Here is an 11436-nt window from a genome sequence, read left to right as displayed (position 1 = left end):
AAGCCAACAGCATCTGTTTTCTTCAATGGGAAGTACTGCTTCAAACCAGTGCAAACCAGGGTTAAACCAGTTCAATACAGTTTTAAACCAGTTCAATACAGTTTTAAACCTGTTCAATTCAGTTTTAAACCTGTTCAATACAGTTTTAAACCAGTTCAATACAGTTTTAAACCTGTTCAATACAGTTTTAAACCAGTTCAATACAGTTTCGACCAGTTTGAACTTTCTGTGGTAGTGACCACATCTCCCACCCTTTAAAATTATTAACAAAAGAGAAATAAAATAACAATAAAATAACAAAATAACTAAACCAAAAGCAACAAAACCCATTTTTAGTAATGTTACTTTGTCCTGTGAAGCGATAAGCGTTCTAGCCATTAACACTGAATGTTCTCAAACATTAAAAGTCCTAATATGGATCTGTTCAACCCCAGTCAAAGTCTAGCGGTAGATTTGATCTTCTCCTTAATTCATCTTAGTTCATTATTATAAGGATTCCTTCGGGGTGGGTGTTGTGTGGCTGTAGTGTTAGGGTTGAAATGGCAGACAAGATGTCCTACAGTAGCTGTGATGCGCTCTCTCTCTCTTCCTTCTCAAGTGAAATCATCACAGGAAGTAGAGATTTAGTGGCTTTCCAACCTCTTATTCTTCCTTTCTGTTGTTTACAGCTTGACCTCTCTCTCTCTCTCTCTCCTCGTCTCGTGGTGGTCCTCCTCAGTTCCTGTTCTGGTGTTCGTAGTGCCAGCTTTCTGTTGTTTACAGCTTGACCTCTCTCTCTCTCTCTCCTCGTCTCGTGGTGGTCCTCCTCAGTTCCTGTTCTGGTGTTCGTAGTGCCAGCTTTCTGTTGTTTACAGCTTGACCTCTCTCTCTCTCTCTCCTCGTCTCGTGGTGGTCCTCCTCAGTTCCTGTTCTGGTGTTCGTAGTGCCAGCTTTCTGTTGTTTACAGCTTGACCTCTCTCTCTCTCTCTCCTCGTCTCGTGGTGGTCCTCCTCAGTTCCTGTTCTGGTGTTCGTAGTGCCAGCTTTCTGTTGTTTACAGCTTGACCTCTCTCTCTCTCTCTCTCTCTCTCTCTCTCTCTCTCTCTCCCTCCCTCCTCGTCTCGTGCTTGTCCTCCTCAGTTCCTGTTCTGGTGTTCGTAGTGCCAGCTTTCTGTTGTTTACAGCTTGACCTCTCTCTCTCTCTCTCTCTCTCTCTCTTCCTCCCTCCCTCCCTCCCTCCCTCCCTCCCTCCCTCCCTCCCTCCTCCCTCCCTCCCTCCTCGTCTCGTGCTTGTCCTCCTCAGTACCTGTTCTGGTGTTCGTAGTGCCAGCGGTTGAAGTCGATGTTGAAAGCTACGATGCTGCCAGACGCCATGCCTGTGATCAGAGTCCTGCAGACAGACAGACAGACAGACAGACAGACAGACAGACAGACAGACAGACAGACAGACAGACAGACAGACAGACAGACAGACAGACAGACAGACAGACAGACAGACAGACAGACCACGTCAAACCATAATATAGTTAGCAGATGCTTTTAATCCAAAGTGACTTCCAGTCATGTGTGCATACATTTTACGTATGGGTGGTCCTGGAAATCTAATCCACTATCCCGGTGCTGCAAAGGCCATGATCTACCAACTGAGCAACAGAGGACCACATAAATATACATAAGAAAGAGACCACGACAGACCACGACAGACCAGCATGACCCGGTCAGTCTGGATCAGAAACAAAACAGAAACACGTAGAGACTGATAACCTCCCGTCCTGCCCACCTCTGGTCATGAGACAGGTCCATGGCGCGGATGCCAGCGTCGCAGCCTGGGTAGATGTAGAGCTGTTTGAAGTCACAGGCCTGCCACACCTCTACCACCCCGTTGTCTCCTCCAGTCACCAGGTTCTGACCGTCACTACTCAACAGGATCGCCTGGAGGGAGGGAGGGAGGGAGGGAGGGAAGGGGGAAGGGAGAGAGGGAAAAAGGCAGGAAGAAGAGAGAGAGAGCGAGAGAGAGCGAGAGAGAGAGGAAAGCGATGGAGAGAGGGGAAGGGAGGTAGAGAGAGAGGAAAGCGATGGAGAGAGGGGAAGGGAGGTAGAGAGAGAGGAAAGCGATGGAGAGGAGGGGAAGGGAGGTAGAGAGAGAGGAAAGCGATGGAGAGGAGGGGAAGGGAGGTAGAGAGAGAGGAAAGCGATGGAGAGGAGGGGAAGGGAGGTAGAGAGAGAGAGACTGAATTAGAAAGTTATGAACCCACAAGAAAACCAGCAGACGTGGTGTGTGTGTGTGTGTGTGTGTGTGTGTGTGTGTGTGTGTGTGTGTGTGGTGTGTGTGTATGCTCGCACGTGTGCAGGTACCTGTGGGTATAATGGATCCTTATAAGGATTATGTACCAGTCAAACATTTTAGAACACCTACTCATTCAAGGGTTTTTCTATTTAAAAAAAAAAAAAAAAAATCTTATTGTAGAGTAATAGTGAAGACATCAAAACTATGAAATAACACATATGGAATCATGTAGTAACCAAAGAAATGTTAAACAAATCAAAATATATTTTATATTTGAGAATCTTCAGAGTAGGCACACTTTGCCTTGATGACAGCTTTGCACACTCTTGGCATTCTCTCAACCAGCTTCAGACCTGGAATGCTTTTCCAACAGTCTTGACTGAGTTCCCACATATGCTGAGCATTTGTTGGCTGCTTTTCCTTCACTCTGCTGTCCAACTCATTCCCAGCCCAGCTCAACTGGGTTGAGGTCAGGTGATTGTGGAGAACCTATATAGTAATATTTATCACCTTTTTTTCCAAGAGCGTAGAGTCATTGACCTCTGAGCCAGTAGTTTATAATATATAACACTGATATAATATATAATACTAATAAAACATATAATACTGATAAAATACTGATATAATATATAATACAATATATAACACTGATATAATATATAATACTAATAAAACATATAATACTGATAAAATACTGATATAATATATAATACAATATATAATACTGATATAATATATAATACTGATATAAAATACTAATATAATATATAATACTGATAAAATACTGATATAATATATAATACTGATATAATATATAATACTGATAAAATACTGATATAATATGTAATACGGATATAAAATACTGATATAATATATAATACTGATAAAATACTGATATAATATGTAATACGGATATAAAATACTGATAACATATAATACTGATAAAATACTGATATAATATATAATACTGATATAATATATAATACTGATAAAATACTGATATAATATGTAATACGGATATAAAATACTGATATAATATATAATACTGATATAATATATAATACAACATATAATACTGATATAAAATACTGATATAATATATAATACTGATAAAATACTGATATAATATAAAATACTGATATAATATATAATACTGATATAATATATAATACTGATATAATATTTAATACTGATAAAATACTGATATATGTAATACTGATATAAAATACAGATATAATATATAATACTGATATAATATAATATATCAAATCACATTTTATTTGTCACGTGCGCCGAATACAGACTTTACCGTGAAATGCTTACTTACAAGCCCTTAACCAACAGTGCAGTTCAAGAATAAGAAAATATTTACCAAGTAGACTAAAATAAAAAGTAATAATAAAAAGTAACACAATAAGAACAACAATAATGAGGCTCTATACAGGGTGTTACGGTACAGAGTCAATGTGGAGGCTATATACAGGGTGTTACCGGTACAGAGTCAATGTGGAGGCTATATACAGGGGGCACCGGTACAGAGTCAATGTGGAGGCTATATACAGGGGGTACCGGTACAGAGTCAATGTGGAGGCTATATACAGGGTGTTACCGGTACAGAGTCAATGTGGAGGCTATATACAGGGGGTAGCGGTACAGAGTTAATGTGGAGGCTATATACAGGGGGGTACCGGTACAGAGTCAATGTGGAGGCTATATACAGGGTGTTACGGTACAGAGTTAATGTGGAGGCTATATACAGGGTGTTACCGGTACAGAGTTAATGTGGAGGCTATATACAGGGTATTACCGGTACAGAGTTAATGTGGAGGCTATATACAGGGTGTTACGGTACAGAGTCAATGTGGAGGCTCTATACAGGGTGTTACGGTACAGAGTTAATGTGGAGGCTATATACAGGGTATTACGGTACAGAGTCAATGTGGAGGCTATATACAGGGTATTACGGTACAGAGTCAATGTGGAGGCTTTATACAGGGGCACCGGTACAGAGTCAATGTGGAGGCTATATACAGGGTGTTACCGGTACAGAGTCAATGTGGAGGCTATATACAGGGTATTACGGTACAGAGTCAATGTGGAGGCTTTATACAGGGGCACCGGTACAGAGTCAATGTGGAGGCTATATACAGGGTGTTACGGTACAGAGTCAATGTGGAGGCTCTATACAGGGTGTTACGGTACAGAGTTAATGTGGAGGCTATATACAGGGTCGGACGGTCTGGGAGGCCGGGGCCCGGTACAGAGTCAATGTGGAGGCTTATACGGGTGACGGACGGCGTGGGGCTCGGGTGACGGCGGTCAGGGGGCAGGGACGGTCAGAGTCGTGGAGGCTATACGGGCCCGGTACAGGCGGGGGCTCGGGTGTACGGTACAGAGTCAATGTGGAGGCTATATACAGGGTGTTACGGTACAGAGTCAATGTGGAGGCTATATACAGGGTATTACGGTACAGAGTCAATGTGGAGGCTTTATACAGGGGCACCGGTACAGAGTCAATGTGGAGGCTATATACAGGGTGTTACGGTACAGAGTCAATGTGGAGGCTATATACAGGGTGTTACGGTACAGAGTCAATGTGGAGGCTATATACAGGGTATTACGGTACAGAGTCAATGTGGAGGCTTTATACAGGGGCACCGGTACAGAGTCAATGTGGAGGCTATATACAGGGTGTTACGGTACAGAGTCAATGTGGAGGCTATATACAGGGGGTACCGGTACAGAGTCAATGTGGAGGCTATATACAGGGGGTACCGGTACAGAGTCAGTGTGGAGGCTATATACAGGGGGTACTGGTACAGAGTCAATGTGGAGGCTATATACAGGGGGTACCGGTACAGAGTTAATGTGGAGGCTATATACAGGGGGTACCGGTACAGAGTCAATGTGGAGGCTATATACAGGAGGCACCGGTACAGAGTCAATGTGGAGGCTATATACAGGGGGTACCGGTACAGAGTCAATGTGGAGGCTATATACAGGAGGCACCGGTACAGAGTCAATGTGGAGGCTATATACAGGGGGTACCGGTACAGAGTCAATGTGGAGGCTATATACAGGGGGTACCGGTACAGAGTCAATGTGGAGACTATATACAGGGGGTACCGGTACAGAGTCAATGTGGAGGCTATATACAGGGGGTACCGGTACAGAGTCAATGTGGAGGTTATATACAGGGGGTACCGGTACAGAGTCAATGTGGAGGTTATATACAGGGGGTACCGGTACAGAGTCAATGTGGAGGCTATATACAGGGGGTACCGGTACAGAGTCAATGTGGAGGCTATATACAGGGGGTACCGGTACAGAGTCAATGTGGAGGCTATATACAGGGGGTACCGGTACAGAGTCAATGTGGAGGCTATATACAGGGGGTACCGGTACAGAGTTAATGTGGAGGCTATATACAAAGGGTACCGGTACAGAGTCAATGTGGAGGCTATATACAGGGGGTACCGGTACAGAGTCAATGTGGAGGCTATATACAGGGGGTACCGGTACAGAGTCAATGTGGAGGCTATATACAGGGGGTACCGGTACAGAGTCAATGTGGAGGCTATATACAAAGGGTACCGGTACAGAGTCAATGTGGAGGCTATATACAGGGGGTACCGGTACAGAGTCAATGTGGAGGCTATATACAGGGGGTACCGGTACAGAGTCAATGTGGAGGCTATATACAGGGGGTGCCGGTACAGAGTCAATGTGGAGGCTATATACAGGGGCCACCGGTACAGAGTCAATGTGGAGGCTATATACAGGGGGTACCGGTACAGAGTTAATGTGGAGGCTATATACAGGGGGTACCGGTACAGAGTCAATGTGGAGGCTGTATACAGGGGGTACCGGTACAGAGTTAATGTGGAGGCTATATACAGGGGGTACCGGTACAGAGTCAGTGTGGAGACTATATACAGGGGGGGTACCGGTACAGAGTCAATGGGGAGGCTATATACAGGGGGTACTGGTACAGAGTCAATGTGGAGGCTATATACAGGGGGTACCGGTACAGAGTCAATGTGGAGGCTATATACAGGGGGTACTGGTACAGAGTCAATGTGGAGGCTATATACAGGGGGTACCGGTACAGAGTCAGTGTGGAGGCTATATACAGGGGGTACTGGTACAGAGTCAATGTGGAGGCTATATACAGGGGGTACTGGTACAGAGTCAATGTGGAGGCTATATACAGGGGGTACCGGTACAGAGTCAATGTGGAGGCTATATACAGGGGGTACCGGTACAGAGTCAGTGTGGAGGCTATATACAGGGGGTACCGGTACAGAGTCAATGTGGAGGCTATATACAGGGGGTACCGGTACAGAGTCAATGTGGAGGCTATATACAGGGGGTACCGGTACAGAGTCAATGTGGAGGTTATATACAGGGGGTACTGGTACAGAGTCAATGTGGAGGCTATATACAGGGGGTACCGGTACAGAGTCAATGTGGAGGTTATATACAGGGGGTACTGGTACAGAGTCAATGTGGAGGCTATATACAGGGGGTACCGGTACAGAGTCAATGTGGAGGCTATATACAGGGGGTACCGGTACAGAGTCAATGTGGAGGCTATATACAGGGGGGTACCGGTACAGAGTCAATGTGGAGGCTATATACAGGGGGTGCTGATACAGAGTCAATGTGGAGGCTATATACAGGGGGTACCGGTACAGAGTCAATGTGGAGGCTATATACAGGGGGTACCGGTACAGAGTTAATGTGGAGGCTATATACAGGGGGTGCCGATACAGAGTCAATGTGGAGGCTATATACAGGGGGTACCGGTACAGAGTCAATGTGGAGGCTATATACAGGGGGTACCGGTACAGAGTTAATGTGGAGGCTATATACAGGGGGTACCGATACAGAGTCAGTGTGGAGGCTATATACAGGGGGTACTGGTACAGAGTTAATGTGGAGGCTATATACAGGGGGTACCGATACAGAGTCAGTGTGGAGGCTATATACAGGGGGCACCGGTACCGAGTCAGTGTGGAGGCTATATACAGGGGGTACCGGTACCGAGTCAGTATGCAGGGGATACAGGCTAGTTGAGGTAATCTGTACATATAGGTGGGGGCGAAGTGACTATGCATAGATAACAAACAAACAGCAGTGTACATTTTCCATTTTATGAATTGTTATTTGTGCTTATGGCTGTTGAGGAGCCTTTGGATTAGTTTTATTTCACCTTTATTTAACCAGGTAGGCTAGTTGAGAACAAGTCCTTTATTTAACCAGGTAGGCCAGTTGAGAACAAGTCCTTTATTTAACCAGGTAGGCCAGTTGAGAACAAGTCCTTTATTTAACCAGGTAGGCCAGTTGAGAACAAGTCCTTTATTTAACCAGGTAGGCCAGTTGAGAACAAGTCCTTTATTTAACCAGGTAGGCCAGTTGAGAACAAGTTCTCATTTACAACTGCGACCTGGCCAAGATAAAGCAAAGCAGTGTGACAAAAACAACAACACAGAGTTACACATGGAGTAAACAAGGGTACGGTCAATAACACATAGTGGCGAAATAATTACAATTTAGCATTAACACTGGAGTGATAGATGTGCAGATGATGATGTACAAGTAGAGATACTGGGGATGCAAAAGAGCAAGAAAATAAATAACAATATGGGGATGAGGTAGTTGGTTGGGTGGGCTATTTACAGATGGGCTGTGTACAGGTACAGTGATCGGTAAGCTGCTCTGACAGCGGATGCTTAAAGTTAGAGAGGGAGATATAAGACTCCAGCTTCAGTGATTTTTGCAATTCGTTTCAGGCATTGGCAGCAGAGAACTGGAAGGAAAGGCGGCCAAAGGAAGTGTTGGCTTTGGGGACGACCAGTGAGATATACCTGCTGGAGCGTGTGCTATGGGTGGGTGCTGCTATGGTGACCAGTGAGCTGAGAAAAGGTGGGGCTTTACCTAGCAGAGACTTATAGATGACCTGGAGCCAGTGGGTTTGGCGACGAATATGTAGCGAGGGCCAGCAAACGAGTGCATACAGGTCGCAGTGGTGGGTAGTATATGGGACTTTGGTGACAAAACGGATGGCACTGTGATAGACTACATCCAGTTTGCTGAGTAGAGTGTTGGAGGCTATTTAGTAAATGACATCGCCGAAGTCAAGGATCGGTAGGATAGTCAGTTTTACGAGGGTAGGCAGCATGAGTGAAGGAGGCTTGTTGTGAAATAGGAAGCCGATTCTAGATTTGGATTGGAGATGTTTAATGCGAGTCTGGAAGGATAGTTTACAGTCTAACCAGACACCTAGGTATTTGTAGTTGTCCACATATTCTAAATCAGAACCATCCAGAGTAGTGATGCTAGTCGGGCGGGCAGCGATCGGTTGAAGAACATGCATTTGGTTTTACTAGCAGTTAAAAGCAGTTGGAGACCACGGAAGGAGTGTTGTATGGTGTTGAATCTCATTTGGAGGTTTGTTAACAGTGTCTAAAGAAGGGTCAGAAGTATACAGAATTATGTCGTCTGAGTAGAGGTGGATCAGAGAATCACCAGCAGCAAGAGCGACATCATTGATGTATACAGAGAAGAGAGTCGGCCCAAGAATTGATCCCTGTGGTACCCCCATAGAGACTGCCAGAGGTCCGGACTACAGGCCCTCCGATTTGACACACTGAACTCTATCAGAGAAGTAGTTGGTGAACCAGGCGAGGCAGTCGTATGAGAAACTAAGGCTAATGAGTCTGCCGATAAGAATGCGGTCGACAGCTTGGCCAGGTTGATGAAGACGGCTGCACAGTACTGTCTTTTATCGATGGCGGTTATGATATCTTTTAGGACCTTGAGCATGGCTGAGGTGCACCCAAGACCAGCTCGGAAACCAGATTGCATAGTGGAGAAGGTACGGTGGGATTCGAAATGGTCGGTGATCTGTTTGTTAATAACTTGGCTTTCGAAGATTTTAGAAAGACAGGGCAGGATGGATATTGGTCTTTAAAAGTTTGGGTCTAGAGTGTCTCCCCCTTTGAAGAGGGGTATGACCGCGGCAGCTTTCCAATCTTTAGGGATCTCGGACGATATGAAAGAGAGGTTGCACAGACTAGCAATAGGGGTTGCAACAATTTCTACGGATAATTTTAGAAAGAGAGGGTCCAGATTGTCTAGCCCAGCTGATTTGTAGGGATCCAGATTTTGAAGCTCTTTCAGAACATCAGCTGTCTGGATTTGGGTGAAGGACAAGCTGAGGAGGCTCGGGCAAGTAGCTGCGGGGGGTGCAGAGCTGTTGACCGGGGTAGGGATAGCCAGAAGGAAAGCATGGCCAGCCGTAGAAAAATGCTTATTTAAATTCTCGATAATCGTGGATTTATCGGTGGTGACAGTGTTTCCTAGCCCCAGCGCAGTGGGCAGCTGGGAGGAGGTGCTCTTATTCTCCATGGACTTTACAGTGTCCCAAAACTTTTTGGAATTAGTGCTACAGGATGCACATTTCTGTTTGAAAAAGCTAGCCTTTGCTTTCCTAACTGACTGTGTATATTGGTTCCTGACTTCCCTGAAAAGTTTCATATAGTGGGGGCTATTCGATGCTAATGCAGAACGCCACAGGATGTTTATGTGCTGGTCAAGGGCAGTTAGGTCTGGGGTGAACCAAGGGCTATATCTGTTCTTAGTTCTACATTTGAAAGGGGCATGCTAATTTAAGATGGTGAGGAAGGCACTTTTAAAGAATAACCAGGCATCCTCTACTGACGGGAGGAGGTCAATATCCTTCCAGGATACCCGGGCCACGTCGATTAGAAAGGCCTGCTCGCTGGTCCTTTTGGTCCTAGACTTGGCGCTCCGGTACCGCTTCCCGTGCGGCAGCAGAGAAAACAGTCTATAACTTGGGTGACTGGAGTCTCTGACAATTTCATGGGCCTTCCTCTGACACCACAGGCAGCTTGGCCCCAGTGATGTACTTGGCCGTTCGCACTATCCTCTGTTGCGCCTTACGGTCAGATACTGAGCAGTTGCCATACCAGGCGGTGATGCCACAGATCAGGATGCTCTTGATGGTGCAGCTGTAGAACCTTTTGAGGATCTGGGGACCCATGCTAAATCTTTTCAGTCTCCTGAGGGGGACAAGGTTTTGTCGTGCCCTCTTCACGTCTGTCTTGGTATGTTTGGACCATGATAGTTCGTTGGTGATACTCCGTCTCATTGTTGTCGGTGACAGTGTGGTGAAGGAGGCGCAACAGCGCCTCTTCAACCTCAGGAGGCTGAACAAAATGTGGCTTGTCACCAAAAAACCCACACTAACTTTTACAGGTGCTCAATTGAGAGCATCCTGTCGGGCTGTATCACCGCCTGGTATGGCAACTGCACCGCCCGCAACCGCAGGGCTCTCCAGAGGGTGGTGCGGTCAGCACAATTCATCACCGGGGGGCAAACTACCTGCCCTCCATGACACCTACACCACCCGATGTCACAGGAAGGCCAAAAAGATCATCAAGGACAACAACCACCCGAGCCACTGCCTGTTCACCCCGCTACCATCCAGAAGGCGAGGTCAGTACAGATGTATCAGAGCTGGGACCGAGAGACTGTTAAACAGCTTCTATCTCAAGGCCATCAGATTGTTAAACAGCCACTACTAGCACAGAGAGGCGGCTGCCTACCTACAGAATTGATATCAATGGCCACTTTAATAAATGGAACACAAGTCACTTTAATAATGGCACTTTAAGAATGTTTACATATCTCGCATTACTCATCTCATATGTATATACTGTATACTGTATTCTTCACTATCTATTCTTTACTATCTATTGCATCTTAGCCGCTCTGTCACTGCTCATCCATATATTTTATACTTATATATTCTCATCCCATTCCTTTACTAGATTGCCTGTATTGGGTTTTGTGGAGTTGTTAGATATTAGGTTTAGTTGTGGAATTGTTAGATATTACCTGTTAGATACTGCTGTACTGTCGGAACTAGAAGCACAATTATTTCACTACACTCGCATTAACATCTGCTAACCATGTGACCAATAACATCTGCTAACCATGTGACCATGTGACCAATAACATCTGCTAACCATGTGACCATGTGACCAATAACATCTGCTAACCATGCGACCATGTGACCAATAACATCAGCTAACCATGTGACCATGTGACCAATAACATCTGCTAACCATGTGACCATGTGAC

The 11436-nt window shown here is 45.3% G+C and overlaps 1 protein-coding gene across 1 annotated transcript in view; it reads right to left on the bottom strand.

Annotated features, from left to right (window-relative positions):
• Window positions 1–1247: 1247 nt before the first annotated feature.
• Window positions 1248–11436, bottom strand: part of LOC106574788 (neurobeachin) — a 293517-nt gene continuing 283328 nt past the window's right edge. Inside the window, 2 exon segments of the mRNA XM_082974820.1 lie at window positions 1248–1368; window positions 1759–1910. Of these exon segments, the coding sequence (XP_082830946.1) occupies window positions 1278–1368; window positions 1759–1910 (243 nt within the window). The 3' untranslated portion in view covers window positions 1248–1277.

The sequence above is a fragment of the Salmo salar genome, chromosome 04 (assembly GCF_965601325.2).
Source record: "Salmo salar chromosome 04, fSalSal1, whole genome shotgun sequence".
Taxonomy (NCBI): domain Eukaryota; kingdom Metazoa; phylum Chordata; class Actinopteri; order Salmoniformes; family Salmonidae; genus Salmo; species Salmo salar.
The sequence above is the reverse complement of the archived record's forward strand: the minus strand, read 5'-3'. Positions and strand labels throughout refer to the sequence as shown.